The 16,983-nt window shown below is 40.9% G+C and overlaps 1 protein-coding gene across 1 annotated transcript in view; it reads right to left on the reverse strand.

The window, feature by feature from the left end:
- Positions 1-200: 200 nt before the first annotated feature.
- The window catches only part of LOC126477733 (splicing factor 3A subunit 3), an 88,655-nt gene continuing 71,872 nt past the window's right edge, over positions 201-16,983 (reverse strand). Inside the window, exons 12-13 of the mRNA XM_050103641.1 lie at positions 14,283-16,201; positions 201-401 (exon numbers count right to left, since the gene is read on the reverse strand). Coding sequence (XP_049959598.1) covers positions 16,068-16,201 — 134 coding nt within the window. The 3' untranslated portion in view covers positions 201-401; positions 14,283-16,067. The remainder of the gene's footprint in view (positions 402-14,282; positions 16,202-16,983) is intronic.

Below are 16,983 nucleotides of genomic sequence, written 5' to 3' on the forward strand. Positions count from 1 at the left end.
CACATACAACACAAGAAAGTGCAAGTAATGAAAAAAGAAGCCACACCAAGCTTTGTATCTCAGAAGCCATAAGGTACATATAAAAGAAGCTTAACAATTAAGAGCTGTCTCTCAAGTTTTCTTGGCATGACTGATTCATAGTATTGTGCATGTCAGGGTGTGGCTGAGGTGGAAGTGGGGTCTAAAAAAAAAAGTGTTAATTTTTCAACTCCGGTCGGCAAACTGCCTCCCGTTTATTGAGAAAACATTTACTGATTGACCTAGCCGGGGTACATTATGTGAGTTTAGCGGCCCTAAGGTGCAAACAGATTGAGCCGGGGCTCGAAAAGTGCACGGAGGCAACCGACCAATGCGTCTGATCTCGTCGGGGGCCTGTCAGTAAAAGAGGGCGATCCACACGCCTCGTTCGCGCAGCTCGGTGGGGTGGGCGCTCACATGTGATCTCCTGGACCTTTCTGATTGGTTGCTGTAGGAGCTCTGCCTAGGCAAGTGACACTTCCCTAAGCGTCACCCCGTCAGCAGTAAGGTTGTTTGTTCGTTGTGCACGTGAACAAGCCATGGGATAGCGGCGCATACTGGAAAAATCTGATGTGTCGCCAACCCACAGCCTGTGCACGGCTCTGTGAAGATCCTTCCTGACAGATTAAAACTGTGTGCCAGACCAAGACTCTAACTCGGGACCTTTGCCTTTCGCGGGCAAGTGCTCTACCAACTGAGCTATCCAAGCACGACTCACACCCCGTCCTCACAGCTTTACTTCTACCAGGAAGTTTCATATCAGCGCACACTCCGCTGCAGAGTGAAAATCTCATTTTGTGAAGATCCATTGCCATCCACAGATCACGCATTTTAAAAAAATTTCCCTTTTCTTTTACTGAAAATAAAGGATTCCCGTACTCAATCTGTCAGCACCTGTACATCTCCTTCCCCTTCCGCGGGAGCGAGGTTTTATGGTGAAAAGTAGTTGTTGCTCTTTGATAAAAGAAAACAATTTGCTCCCTTGGTTGGGTGTGCTAATATTTGCAAAAATGGGGGTGGGGTGAATCTAAGTTTTACAAAAACATCTATGTATACTGGAGTGGTTTTACAACAACATAAAAAGAAAGTACCTTTAAAAAAAAAACGATTTTATACAGGAAGAGTGTTGTGAGTTTGGTGATCAAAATCATAAAACATTTAGAGACATTGATCTTATCACACATAATTCAATATGATAATTTCCCACCATCATTACTGTATCAGAATGCAAATCTTGGCACAAAAAGTTAAAAGTATGTCAAAAGTTTCATAACATTGGAATGAAGTATTACAGATTCTGTTAGTCATATATACTTGCAATGCTAAACTCGGTGTAGCAGAAGTGTAGATTCTGGCTGAACTGAATCACCACTGATCTTTTGAAGGTTACAAGTGCCTCTAGAAATGTGTAATTGTTTGTGTTTTTTGGCAAACGTTAAACTCGTTGTTTCATAGTGGAATCAGTTTCAGAATATAAACTAAAATATGAAGGTAGTAATTGTAACAAATTAGTTAATTCCACAAAATAAAAGTATTCAATTGACAGACATAGTTAACATAAACAGAATATGAAGATAGTAAATAATTAGATAAAACATTGTAATTCTCAAAGTGAGAGGTAGTTTCTATGGTCAATAGCCTCAAAATAATAATTAAAGACTTATTGAAACACTAACAACCTAAAAAATTGCTTCATATACAGATAATAGAAAGTTAAAACATGTTCATAATGTAACATAAAAGGCATTTGCTTCTGTGTAGGGACACTGATTGCAGTTGGTTAAACATAATAAAGTTCTAACTGTTGATGGTATATCTTCCACATATAATATAGACAATCATTGAAAATAAACAGAGTGAGAATCTTTGGGTCAGATGCGGCACTGTGATGGGGTGGCCCATGTACCACTGACAGAGAGCGAGGCAGCACAGGGCGCCGCTGGGGATGGCGGGAAGGAGGGACATGGTGGCAGCTGCTTATTGTGTAGGCAGGTACTGAAACACTCCCCCAGGGATTGTATCTGTAAAGTTTGGAGGGGTGGGCTTCAGTAGCAAATAAACTAAGGTTTCCTACATTCAGTGGCCATCTCTAGTATTTTTACCTAAAATATTAGACCCCAAAAGATAATTACACTACTCCCTGATAACAATGCTAGAACAGTAGCTATCTTTCCCAATAGTTTACATGATTAGATACATTGATACATGATAACAATAATAGTAAATGAACATTAGACAATACAAACTTTATTTCAGTTAAAGAATGTATTTCACTATGGTAGACCATGCCTCACAATACTCTCGTCGAAATTCACCCTCGGGCTGTGCCTCAGTTGGTTGTTTTTACTTAATGTGTTTACAATATCCTTTCTTATACAGGCACCAGAGAACGGCTCCTGTGACAATCGGGGTTGGAACAGTCAGGGCACTAGGCAGAGTAACCGTATACAATTGTTTCTGTGGCCCCAGGTAGCTATGTGAGCAACAGCTCAATCGAGGGCGATTTGGCCCTTTTTGTGAGCTAGTAATTCATCAATTGACTGAAGTAATCGAACATCGGACTCGTTAGGTAGCCTGGGTACACTATCGGGTGATGGTAGTACCGCTGGTACCTCAACTAAATAAAGTAAAAGGGGTCCGAGGCTCAAATTTTTCACTTGTGTTAGGCGTGCTGACAGTTTGACAGTAGGTGTTATTAAATCACACGTGGAAATGTTGAACAGTAATCCACTGCTTTCTAGTGCAAAACGATACGTTCGAGACACGAAAACATGGTTATAGCGTATCAAAGCAATTGTAGATGTTTTAGGTACAAAATATAATAAACTATCCCCTACTGGTTTAAACCAAGGCTCACGCAAGGTCGATAACATACGAGGACAGGGGGGGGAGGGGGGGGGGGGTTTGTTTCCTCTAAAAACAAGGCCACCTCACAGTCCTTCGTTCCAGTATGAATGGATAAGTTTGAACACATATAGTAATTAGTGTGAAGGCACTGATGGAGGTCAGTCAGCTACATGACAGAATGTCTTTGGCGATCTTTGCTAATAGCTAAGATATCATTAGTTTGCCAAGTCACTTGCTTTCGTAGGGCAACCCAAGTAACTGGAAAGGTGTGTAATGGGTAGCATTCAAACTCGCAGTTGGCGCATGAGATGGGTAGAGAAATCTGTGCACACAGTCCTTGAGAAGTTCGCACAAGATGTACTGTAGCTGCCGCATAATAATGGGGTAGCGAAGATTCCCATACGGGGTAAAGCATTTGCATTGGCGATGCCAGATGAAACGAAACATTAGCCAGAGTTTGCAGGAACATTTCTGCAGGCATTAACGCAGGGCTAAGCTTATGCTGTAGTCCTAGCAGAGTAATAGTATGGAAGGTGTTAATATGTAACTGAATGGCATGGGTGTTGTATAGTAAGATCCGTAGCGCTCTCGTTATCTCCACAAAGTGTAGGTCACATTAGTTATGGTATGATGTAAAAACTCAAGGTCCCGTTGGATAAGATTCCTGAATGTTTCGTACTGGTGTACAAGGTCAGTTGCCACGACACGAATTTGCCTAGTAGCAGCTAATAAACTGTCTTCAATATGGGTGAGGCGTAACTGCTGGTGGGCCAGTACGTCCCGATTTTGGTTAGTAGTAAAAGTTACTTGGTGAAGGGTTTGGTCCCAGTGGTTAGTGTCAGCATGGTCGGGGGTAACAAAGATAGTTTTGAGTATCACACCTCCGGCATTGAACCAGGCTCTCTTAGCCCGAGTTAGGGGCACAGTGCCAAAGATGCTTCGTAATTGTTCTTGAGTGTTTAGCAGTGCTTGTTTTAAATCCCACAGAGTGCGTAAGGTGAAAGTCTGCCCTGATTGTTCAAGTTAAGGTTCACAGGCCAATAGGCGATTGATAAGTTGTTGTAAAGCTAGCTCTTCTTCCTTAATGGAGGTTAGTTGTATATCAGCACGTATTACCGCTTGATGGGTGGTATGTAGCAATTTGTTCAAACGTTCAAACATGATGCCTGACGATGACGGATGATTACTAAAGGGTGGGAGACTGACAGCTCCAGTAAAAAGAATCAATAAAGCACAGCATCTCATGGTGTAATGTCTGGTCGATATGCTCCTGGTAGTTATTCAACAACTCCAATAGATTATGAGCAACACCACCGAAGTGGCCAATGAAAGGACAGAGTGTAGTAGTGTCCTGCATTAAGAAGAGAGAGAATGCGTGAGAATATCTCTATGCGATTGTATGTAGTAATGACGACAAAATATATCACAGCAGTGCGTAATAGTGTTTGATTAATATTTACCGTGCAACGGAGTCGGAGAGTAGTATGTTCCGATGAGGCAGATGCAACTTTACTGTTAATACTGAACTGGCCAGTAAGTGAGCGGTCACGGGTCTTTATACAATAGCAAGTAGCCAAAAGAGGGTGATCAGCATTGCTGACAAGTACCTATAGTCAGCGATCACATATAGAAGACTCACACGGCAATTTCAGACTCTGAGTGAATTCGTCAGCCCGCGGCTATGTAAGAAATGTGACTGAAAGGGGACCAGCAGCGCCTACGTGTTATTTGTGTGTGTTTTTGTTTTATATATAGATATTTATGGGTCTTCACCCAGAATATTGGTGCGATATCAATGAGAGTCAATCTGTTGAGGTGGAAGGTTTCTTAGCCGTTAGATGCAGATAAACGGTTAAGTGTGTTGATGGAAGCACTTAACCATACGATAAAGTACATGACTGCTTGTTTCCTTTACAGAGAAGGTTACAAACAGGTAGAGAATGGCGGTAATTACATTTTGTAAGTGATAACAATTTTCAGAAAATTCCATAGGCCCTTTATCTACGGAGTTTTTATTTCCGGGGTGACTGTTCAGATCGCTGCAGCTACCCTAGACAACACATTGTGCACTATGTTGAAAATCGTTTTCTGCGCGAACTGTAACAGGTTTTCCCGGTGAGACGTATTTAATGAATAATCCTCTCCAAATAAAGTGAGTAGATGCAAAAGCGATAACCAGATAAGAGGCTTTAACCGCCAGAAATGCAAACAAAACAAGTGCAGCTGAACCCTTTTAATACATCTCCTGTAGTAGAGTTTATACTCTCCCTTTTAGGGTGGGGTGAGTATGACTGTGTATACGTATCATGTGGATGGTGTCTGTGAGTGAATGAAGAACGTTGTGCGGGTGTTCATGAAGCGATAACATGTAGTTCATACACTATGTCTGACAATATGTGGCTATTCTTCGCTCTGGGTTGCCAAAGCGAGATGGGAATTCATCATCATAAGCACCAGAGGTAATGAGAGGAAAAACCGATGATAGCGGCCATGAAAGAGATTCTGGTGTACAAGGTTGCGATTGCCAGATGGGCTGAATAGTAACTAACTTGAAGAAGGGCTTGCTACTGCTGTTATCGAGTGGTCGAGATTCGTGGATTAAGCAAACCAGTGCATATTTACGAGGATAACAAAATGTTTCCCGCCATCAGGTAAAAGTAAGGCAGAGTATGGCAGAAAAAGATGAAATAGCAAGCATTTGCGGAGAGATGGTTACGTGAGAAGCATTGGCAATGACCAAGGACCACACTCATTATGATATCAAGGCATTAAGCAATTAACAGCATGACTGAAGTGGTTACTACACCTGATTGCTTCAGGCAAATTGGGAACAGCAACTTAACAAGACAGATACTTTGGCTCTTTACTCCTATGAAAACTCGAGATTCGCTGACGTGACTGTTGGAGAAGAACTGTGCCAACACCTGGCATAATACTCGGGTTCTAAGAAGGCAGCAAAATAATGCAGTATGTAATGACTGTAATACAAGAAAAGGCAGATCAACATTGTAATAATGTATAGCATTTTAAAGCTCAGAGTGACTTACTGCCCATTCTGCGGATAAAGATTCTGAGAGGTGAAGCGTAGCTGAACAGTAAAGTTTACCGGTTACAATCCGTACACACATGGCTGCTGATCAGGCAGCTCGTGCCCACATGCACACGTGTGTTGCGCTCTGCACTGCTTCACAGTAGTACGCGCGGGGAATAAAACTTCCCTCTTACACGACTCAGTACTGGCGTACTTAGTTTAGCGAGTTATGCTGAGAGATAATTTATATTGGCACTAAGAACTGTGTGGTGGCTCTTCCAAGTATCTATCGTATCGTTGCTAAGACGCAAATTACGCGTCGCACTTGTGTTCAGTGTCACGAAAAGTCACGAACAGCAAGGAAAAGTGAACACGATGATTGTATTCATGTACTTTAAGGGAGGGACAAAGCTCTCCTTAGGAACAACCAAATAATGCCCATGGTTACGTCTTTAAAAATTTTCAACGTAGGTTTTCGCCTACTGTTGAAGGACACCGATTCTTCGCTTAGCTAGATAGCAGAGACATGATTCTCACTTCACAATAGATTGTTGGAGAATAGCTTAAACATGGACACTGCAACAAGGGCGGAGCGATACCTCGATGAGAAAAATGGCTGGAAAGAAGGATAGGACCGGTATTGTTGGAGTAATTTACAGTATCACTGCATACTCATCAACTAAAGAAAAAAGACAGAATAGATCCAAGGGCTCAGCAGTAGAGTAAGTAATAAAAAGGGGAGGGCTTCAAAACTTAACTGCAATCAAAGGCGACTGCAGGTATCTACCGATTCGGCAGCACGGATACCAGCATGTCGTGTGTTGTCAGTAGCGTGAGAAAACCGAGGGAACGAAATAGTTGTCGCTATTACTCGTTGTCCATTGTGAGTGTGAATCTGTCTCTCGCTGAACTAGCCAGTTGTGATTCAGGCCAACTCAGCAGGTGTTCCTTTACCCGTGGCCAATTACTACGTAGCACCTGGGCCCATTCCTGAGTAGTTCCCATAATTTACTGAGTCCAACCTACCAATCTAACGTGTCAGTGACTGTGTCAGATAGTCTTCCATCACTGCGGTGGCAGCGAAACATTCCCACAGACAAACAGGTGTATTGGTTTTTATCGCGGAGCCGATCCTTGTTATGCAAGGTAGCAGAATGACTGGCATGGTTTAGGTGCTATTTGATTCATAAAGGAAAGATAATAGTAAGTAACTATCCCTTAATACAGTGAGGGGAGGGGGAGGGTTGAGACATGGCCCCGTGTTCCCTGCGTATACAAACTGAAGGTATACAATATAAAATGACAAAAAAAATGCACACATACAACATACAGCACACTAAAATAATACAAAACAATAAAATGAAACACACAGCATAAATTAGCTTATGACTTAGATCAGTGAGCAAGCATTGCAAAGCGACTGGAAAGCAGTATAGTTGCCTCAGGACTAATAGATGTGCAAGCTGCTACGAGTTGGCATTTTTAAGACATTTAATTCCAGACGAATTATGTCACTTGAAAGGAGACTGTAATGATCCGTGGCTATGAATACTAAGGACATCCATTACTGGGTGTGTGAAAACATTACTTGTAATGCAAGGTGGTGTGATCGGTACAAAGTGTGTAAATGACGGTAATAGCAAATAGGAACGAGTGGGACTGTCTGTGGTGATGTGAGTAAAATGTAATTCATTGAGGTGTTAAATTGTAATTAAATCGTGGCAGTGAAATGATGAGATTCTCTCACTTGTTTGGTACCACCTATAAGCCCTGCCACACTCTCTAATAAATGGTTCTTTCTTTAAATCCGCTTACTCTGTTATGGTAAAGTATGCATACCCTATTGAGCTTGACTCAGTATAGACTTGCATGAGTAATTATGCAGACCAGCTGTCATTAACTCTGCCTCTATCTTGTCAGTAGGTGTGTCTCATGCCCTATCCTCTTTCTATCATGTATCTCCCTAATCCTGGAGACTTACCTGAGCACGTACTGTAGCACCACGGCGACATCTCGACGATCCATGACTTACTTGTGGCGTCTACTCGGTGAGCCGCTGTTGCGATCAGTAAGACATAATTTTATAGGTGTGTCGTATGTAAACAGTGAATAATTCTCTGAGTAAGCCTTCTATAATGATCACTTGTATGAAAGCTAATAGTGTTCTATTCTTCATTAGCTAAGAAAAATGATTATCTGCATTGTAGAAGACAGCAAATGTGTATATGTGAGACATATTTACACTAGTAGTGCAGAACCCGTTTCATGATGTATCATGGCAGTTGTGTATCCTGTAATTCTCATACGTGCTTGTTGAACACCATAGGTTGCATTCAGACAGCATAAGAGTGTGAATTAGTTGCAAGGCTGTAGATAAGGTAGGAATAATTTCGTTTACTAGTGTGTTTTATGTAATTTGCGTTTGGTTAGGTATAAGATACTTCGTGTAGTAGTGTAATTCATCAACTAAGACTTGTGTGGTTCATTAGATGACGTAACAAATGACACAATGTGGCGCAGTGATTCATTCGACGTGGGGTGTACTGGTGGGTGGGTGTGCGTGTGGCTGCGTATCTAACGGAATGCGCTGCTCTGGCGCCTCCAGCAAGGACGCTCTATCAGGCAGCTGTGCGCTTCTTCGTACGCTTAGTTATGTTTTGTTTTTGGCTGTGATGGCGTGACCTGTTATTTGTTACTATGTAGGTGAATGACTTTAGTACACTAGTGTTTGACTATGCCGAACTAGTGAAGTTGCGATACTCAATACTTCAGCTCTAATTACGATTCTGATTCTATTCTTCTTAAAGTAGTGCTCTCTATTGGACGATTCCGAGCCCAGCTCCCTTCCGCACATAGCCAGGTTGGATAAAGAAATGCACATTGTAGTGGCCGGCTACACTAAGTTATGTATATCCGCCAATTCCTGAATGTGTATGGTGAAGGAGTACACCCGAAGACGCCCAAGAGCGGCACTACTTCCTTTAACTTGCAACCGCAAATGTCAATAGTCTCTTTAACGGTGGAACACAAAAACTTTTAATCCCTGTTTTCCAAGATAGCAGAAAAATAGTATTGGGCGCTATATGAACTGAGATGCATTACATTAGAAATGATTGTATCCTGTACCAATTACGTAGTAGTGCCAGTATATGTCAGCTCATAGACAACGATCTTTCTATGTGAACTTTGACTAAATAAGTTACTTTTTCATCACATAGTATTGAAGAATTTACATTGAATATTAACTTGGTCTGTAACCTGAGAAAACTTTTCAATAGCTTCTGCTAGGCAATCAATAAAAGTTCCTCTTAAAAGATAGCAATTTGTGTTGTGTACGTCGGCAGACATCATTATGAAATGATGTACTTTATTTGAGCATTGTGGTTAATAGCTATTGCAGCGATATTCAAAAGGGAAGTTACCAGTACTGTCGTATGGAGAATGAATGGCATAAATACTACAAGTGTAGTTCCCATAACCAGGTACCATAACACAGATCACTCCTCTTCATACAACACTTACCTTTCAACGTTCTTTTTCATACTCTCCAGCATTTCAATGTAGGCATATGATGCGCTAAAACTTCGGTGCAGCTACCAGCTCCCTTTCATTACAGTGGCACTAGTAGGTGTATTTTGTTACTGACAGTCATACGTACTTTGCATAGGTGCAGATGGACAGTGTAACGTGTGAAAAGAAATATCATTAAAATTGCTGTGTCCTTCCAGGCTGAATGTTAGGTTTGAATGTACTGCGTAATTATTTCTTTCGATAATAAATGATTCCAAAACCTCACTATTCTCGTCCTGTTACCTTATTGATACATAGATTAAACTCTGGAGTAAACTCCATAGTTCAAGCATGGATTTGTACTCTCAGGGTGGGAAACAGAGAGAGAGATGTGGTGTGATACTTACAACGAGGCAGATGAAGCTAGTATGAGAGTGACCCAGCGATTACAAGCTGATATTCTCTAGTGCGATACACAGCAACTGCAGAAAATGTGGACAGCTGTAATCGTTCTGTTACCTTAAGCTCTGGAGAATTTAATTACATGGATGATATAAACAGTGGCTACAACTGATCTAATATCCCAGGATTGAGTTTTAAACTCGTATTAGTGTAGGATCATGATAGTCTCGTATTATTCGTCAATTACTTTTTCCATTCAGGAAGTGGTTAGGAGCCCTTGCGACAACTTATTGTACTATTTGAGCAGATATCTCCTCATCGAATATAATTATACTGCCGTTCCGACCCATACTTCCAGCACTTTGCTTGCTTGCTACTTACTCTACACTTTGCACTTACATATTAGTAAGCTACACTTAAGGCTGCAGCAGCGCATGCAACTGAACAAGTATTACATGAAACTTCAAATGAATATGAGTTAACAGCTACGCTCGATACACAACAAAACAAGATACAAACTTAGTCTCTTGACCTCAATGTATAAGGATGCTTGTTCCTTAAGGCATATCTAGGTCCGACAGGTAAAGGTTTTACGTTCTTTTTCTTCACTTTAGTCACTGTGGGTCCTGGCATAGTTGATACACTACTAGGCGATGGATTAGGCAAAACTGTCGGAATGGAAGGTGCTTTTCCATAAAAGGGTTTCAGACGATCAAAATGTACAATCACTAACCGATCTGGCAACTGGATTTCAGCATTTACTGGAGAGGTTAACCGAATGATAGGGTATGGTCCCTCATATTGAGGTGCAAACTTCTTTGTTCTTCCTCGTCTTACTGTTGGGTTATGCAACAAGATTAAATCTCCAGGCTTGTAAAGGGGAATTACTGCATTCTTATTACTCTGCTGTAATTGTTTTTTGAAATTGACTTGAAACGGCGAGCTAACCTCTTGACTTCAGTTATGTCCACACCTGGGGGCAATTTGTCCCATTCAAATGGTGAGTTCATAGGTTTGCCAAAAACTATCTCATAAGGACTATAGCCTGTTGACTCATGGACACGGCTATTACAAGCTGAAGCGACTATATTGACATAACGGTCCCAATCTGAATGCGTTCTGTTTACATAGTAACTTAACATTTTCTTAATTGTCTTGTGGACACATTCCAGGCAGCCATTTGCCTTTGGATGAAAGGGGGTGGTTCTCCACTTTTTGCTTCCTAAAAGCTTGCACACTTGAACGAATAAAGCCGACATAAAGTTAATCCCTTGGTCTGTTAGAACAGCGTCAGGGCTGCCAAAGGGAAAACTAAGTGATTGAGAAATTCTCTAACAACTGTCTATGCTGTCATATCAGCGAGAGGTACCAAAACAAGGTATCGAGAAAAGTGGTCCATAATGGACAGGATATATTTATTGTTTTGATTGCTTTGTGGAAAAGGACCGGCGATATCCAGGGAAATATTCTGAAATGTTCTCGTTGCCTCTGGAAGGCTTTGTAAAGGTATTTTGGTTCTAGGAGGGGGTGCTCTTTGAGTGCAAGGTAAACAATTTTGAATATACTTTTGGACGTCTTTCTTTCTGTTTTTCCACCAATACTGTGCAGCTATCCTTGCATTTGTTGCTCTTCGCCCATTATGGCATGCTTGCAAACTATCATGACATTGAGCTATTATTCTGGACTGCAATTCCTTAGGAATTACAACTCTATTACCACCCGGAGTCTTTTGGTATAAAATACCATCCTCAGTAAAGAAATCTACACTGGTAACATACCTATGACATTCAACATCTCGGCTTTGCGGCTCTTTCAGTTCCTAAATCAAAACATCATTTGTTTGAACCACCCTTACTTTATGACTCAGGGAGTCAGCATTAGAATGCAGTCTACCAGGTTTATGCTTAACCTCGTAGTCATATTCGGCAAGTATTAAAGCCCATCTAGTTAAACGATTGCTAGGATCTTTCAGATTCAACATCCAAGTTAATGCCGCGTGATCTGTTATTACAGTGAACTTTCTACCATACAAATAACATTTAAAATAGTTTACCCCGAACATAAGTGCAAGCAATTCCTTTTCAGTAGTACAATAATTTATTTCAGCCTGATTCATCTGGCGGGAAGCATATCCAACAGGTCTTTCCTCTCCGTTATATTCTTGGCTAAGGACTGCACCCAGAGCAAAATCTGAGGCATCGGTTGCAAGAATAAAAGGTTTTTCAAAATCTGGATAGACTAACAGAGGTGAGCTTTTTAGTACTTCTTTACAGCTACTTCACATTCTTCTGACCGCTCGAAAACTGCACCTTTTGTCAACGACTTGGCCAATGGCTTAGCTATGGTGGCATGATCTTTCACAAACCGGCAATAGTAATTATATAGGCCAAGCAGTGACTGTAACTCTTTTACATTGGTTGGGGTGGGAAAATCTCTCAGAGCCTCAGTCAACCGAGGATCTGGTTTGACACCTTCAGCACTAATGACATGTCCCAAGTACTGGACTTGTGATTGTGCAAATGAACATTTTTCTATCTTCAGACTTAAATGGGCACTCTGCAAACGTGACAAAACACCCCTCAACTTTTCTGTATGTTCTTCAATAGTTCTAGAAAATACAATAATATCGTCTAAATAAACTAAACATGTGGTGGGCTTTAAACCACGTAACAATAAATCAACAAATCTTTGAAAGGTTGCAGGAGCATTCCTGAGACCAAATGGCATGCGTAAAAACTCACACAAACCCAAAGGCACAATAAAGGCAGTTTTAGGTCTGTCCTTGGGAGCTATAGGAATCTGATGATACCCTGATCGCATATCTAAAGTGGTGAAATACTTGCAGTTTCCTAATTGATCTAGGGTTCCGTCAATACGAGGCAAAGGATAAGTATCAGGTGTTGTTACTTTATTCACCGCTCTCATATCAACACAGATCCTATAACTCTTCTCACCATTGATTGATTTCTTACGAACCAGAACGATTGGGGACGACCGGGGCTGGCTGGGGGTTGAATAATCCCTGCTGCTTGCTGCTGTTGAACTGTGTCTTCCACTATTGGTTGTAAATGATAAGGGATCCTATATGCCTTTTCAGATATAGGTCTAACATCCCCGGTGGGAATCTTGTGCTGTATGAGGTCAGTAGCAGGCAAATATTGCCTTTCCTCAAACGACCATGCAAATTCTTCCAATAAGGGGCCATATTAGCCTCTGCTCTGCTTTACTCAAATGCTCTAACTTTTCATTAAATTGCTTTTGCAAAGAGGGTATCAGGGTACACACACTTCTAATAGGGAACTACTTCCTATTTTGACTCTTACCTTCATTTATCACTGAAAAATCATCATCTCTTATTTCCTGACCACTTGCTAAAACTGTTCCACGTGGAATCTCTATCTTTCTCAAACCAAAATTATCGACACATACAGGTACACAAAACTTCTTCCCTTTTCTCTCTACAGCACATAAACCTCTCTTCACATGAACTTGTAACCTGTCCAACACATCGTTTTGATGGAGCGGATCCACAAAAACGATTGAACAAGTAGGCAATGGAGCTTTGATATCAATCCATAGAACCTTGCCTGTCCCACTCTCAATGGTAACTGGGCGTAACGATTTAATGGGCCATGTACGCGGTTCTGTCGGATCCTGTGAGAGCGGCCGTCCCTCACAGTTTCCTCGCTCGATTTCGGTCCGAACGCCGCCAAAAAAGTGAGTTTCCTCACCAAATTGGACGGTGTGCGTCCTATAATCGATTACCCCTTGGTACTAATTGAAGAAATCATTGCCTAGAATGATATCAAAGTCCCTCCAACGTTTCTGTGAAACCTCCATATTAAAACCATATGTTTTTTACTTAACTGAAAACTAACGAAAGATGACCCGGCAGGAATGATCAGTCCTTCACCCAATCCAACAATGTGATAGCGGGGTGGTTTCAACCTCCGCTTATCGTGATAGGGGACAAACAGCACGCTAATTTGTGCTCCCTTATCTACTAACACTCTAATTGTTCTACCCCTGAGTTTACCCTCTTGCAAAATATTTTCCACCTCATCTTCCTGCTGTTTTTTATACACCGGTTTCATTACCTTTATCGGGGGCGAGGGTTGGTGGCCCCCATGTCAAAGAAAATGTCCCGGCATCTAGCCGTAATTTCAATATTTGTTAGACTGCATGGTGTGTCAGATCCCACTTCACTGACACCAGTTGTGCATGTCAGGATGTGGCAGAGGTGGAAGTGGGGTCTAAAAAAGAAAAAGTGTTAATTTTTCAACTCCGGTCGGCAAACTGCCTCCCGTTTATTGAGAAAACATTTACTGATTGACCTAGCCGGGGTACATTATGTGAGTTTAGCAGCCCTAAGGCGCAAACAGATTGAGCCGGGGCTCGAAAAGTTCACAGAGGCAACCGACCAATGCGTCTGATCTCGTCGGGGGCCGTCAGTAAAAGAGGGCAATCCACACACCTCGTTCACGCAGCTTGGCGCGGTGGGCGCTCACACGTGATCTTCTGGACCTTTCTGATTGGCTGCTGTAGGAGCTCTGCCTAGGCAAGTGACGCTTCCCTAAGCGTCACCCCGTCAGCAGAAAGGTTGTTTGTTTGTTTGTTGAGCACGTGAAGAAGCCGTGGGATAGCGGCACATACTGGAAAAATCTGATGTGTCGCCAACCCAGGGCCCGTGCAAGGATTTGTGAAGCTCCATTGCCATCCATAGGCCACACATTTAAAAAAAAATTCCCTTTTCTTTTATTGAAACTAAAGGACTCCCGTACTCAATCTGTCAGCACCTGTACAGTATGCTTTCAAGTATTCAGCCATGAAGAAGAAGGCTTAGTTGGTCGTCCATTGTGCATAAAATGGAAACAGCAACTCGACAGAACACCTGGATGATATATAAAAACTAAAAAGAGTCACAAATGTGGATAGGAAAGAATGATAAAGGTTCTGATAGCTCAAGAGAATATGCCTGTTAATGTAATTTTCTTGTTTCAGAGATAACATGATGCTGTGCTTCAACTGAAATATATCAATCTATTTAAATACATAAAATTCGCATAAGGAATTATGCCATGAAAGTTCATAAAAAAATCTACACAACCCTCCTGTCAGTCAGATAATAACCATGGCTGCAAGATGATAAAGTAAGTCAACAACAGAAATAAAATTGTGCTTTACATTAAAGATCCACTATCCACAATGTTGGTTTCAGTATCCAGGTGGATTTACATCTAATGAATGATGGGAAGAAACCATTTTTCTATTTCAATCACAGCATACAAACAACTTATTGTATTTTATGGCCTATAACAAGCTGCCGACTGTAAGGTGCACCTTAATTTTTCAGCATTTTTTAAAAAATAACATTTTTACCATTATAACTGTAAAGCCAGACTAAAAACATTCTTAGTTTACAAAACCAAGCTGACATATAAAAACCCTGAAAACAGTCATCTGAACTTTCTTCTTCTTCTTCCTCTTCACCATCATTATTGTCTTCGTATATAAGATGGTCTCAGCTGTCATCGAAAGCATTTACACTTTTTCAATGACACGTATAAAACTTTTGTTATTTCCATCTCAAGATTATTTTGGAGCCACAAACCTTTCAACCAAAAAATTAAATTATATTCCATGGAAAACTTCCCACATACTTGAGCAGATTCTCTGGAAAAAATTGAAAGATCTTCCACCTTATTAGCCAGCTTGTAACAATCCATAAACTCAGGAATGACTAATCTAACCACACTAATTGTGCCTATACCATTACATCTTATTTTCAACCAACAGGTCTTCACTCTCACATTTAAATAACAAAATAACACAGTATTATTGTAAGAACAGTTTTTATGTGAAAGCCAGAAGAAATTACTGTACAGCAATGTAAACACATGTCATATAGGGCAAAGACTGCAAATTGCACATTACATTAAAAAAGGGTACACACAAACAAAAAATATTTTGTACACTGGAGAAAATAAAAAGGAAATCGCAATAATGCATATGTTGACAGCTGAGCTACATTTAAAAACAAAAGCTGTGACACTTATTTGACAAAATTTAACACAGTACTCAGTAGGTCACAACTAAATGCTGAGCTAGAACATGGAATTTCATGTTGATAAGAACTGACAGTTCTCACAAACAACAATAAGTCCACCATGCTTTCTTTCTAACATTATATTTTCCATCAATATTTAAAACCTTGCACATACATGCCAAACACATGCACACACAATGATAATAAACCATATCAGAGAAGGCCCTGTCTTTTTAAATCCTCAAAGGTTTTCTTGTTAACAACATTTCCAAGTGAATCTTCATATTCCTCTTCCTGTTCAGGTTGCCAGCGCTCACTCTGCTTCTGTGTTTTAAGCTTCTCCCACACTGAAAATATAAATAAAACAACCACTTGAAACTATAAAACAACTTCAAAAAACCTTCAGCTACAATCCCTTACATACACTGAAAATGTTTGCTGAAGTTTTGATCATCACATAGTATCTATAGTAAAGAAAACTACTGAAGGAAACAATGTCAGAAGTACTACACATGACAAAATACAATGACAAACATATTTCTGTTTTCTCCAGTTGAAAAAGAGCGAGAGCGAGAGAGAGCATTCCTTCAGTCAGAGAGGGGTGAGAGAATGAAGCCTCTTTGGATACCTCTAAAGTTACTTATGATTAGGTCAGACAGGATTTTAACCTCTCTCATCCTATCTGCAGCTGAATGAGGAAAGACCAAATGTGTACTAGTATTAAGCAAATGATCAATGGAAAACAACTGGACATAATGATTGCCCAAGTGCAGTGTGACCCTGTAACATTCATTAGTACTGGTTTACAAATTACACAATAATAGTAGTAGTAGTAGTAGTAGTAGTAGTAGTAGTAGTAGTAATAATAATAATAATAATAATAATAATAATAATAACAATAGAACAAATAGAAAAGTGGAGTAGCTATTCATCATAATAGCGGAGATGCTGAGTTGCAGCCGCACCGCGAGCAGGAGCAGCAGCAGCAGCAGTAGCAGTGTGTGATGGGAGTGCCAACTGAGTGGGGACAAGGAGGAGGCTGGGACAGAAAAGGGGAGGGATAGAAGGGAAGGGGTGAGGGACAATGAAGTGTTCCTGGGGAGCGCGCAGGGACGAGGTGGATAGAGGA

The sequence above is a fragment of the Schistocerca serialis genome, chromosome 1 (genome assembly GCF_023864345.2).
Source record: "Schistocerca serialis cubense isolate TAMUIC-IGC-003099 chromosome 1, iqSchSeri2.2, whole genome shotgun sequence".
NCBI classification, from domain to species: Eukaryota; Metazoa; Arthropoda; class Insecta; order Orthoptera; family Acrididae; genus Schistocerca; species Schistocerca serialis.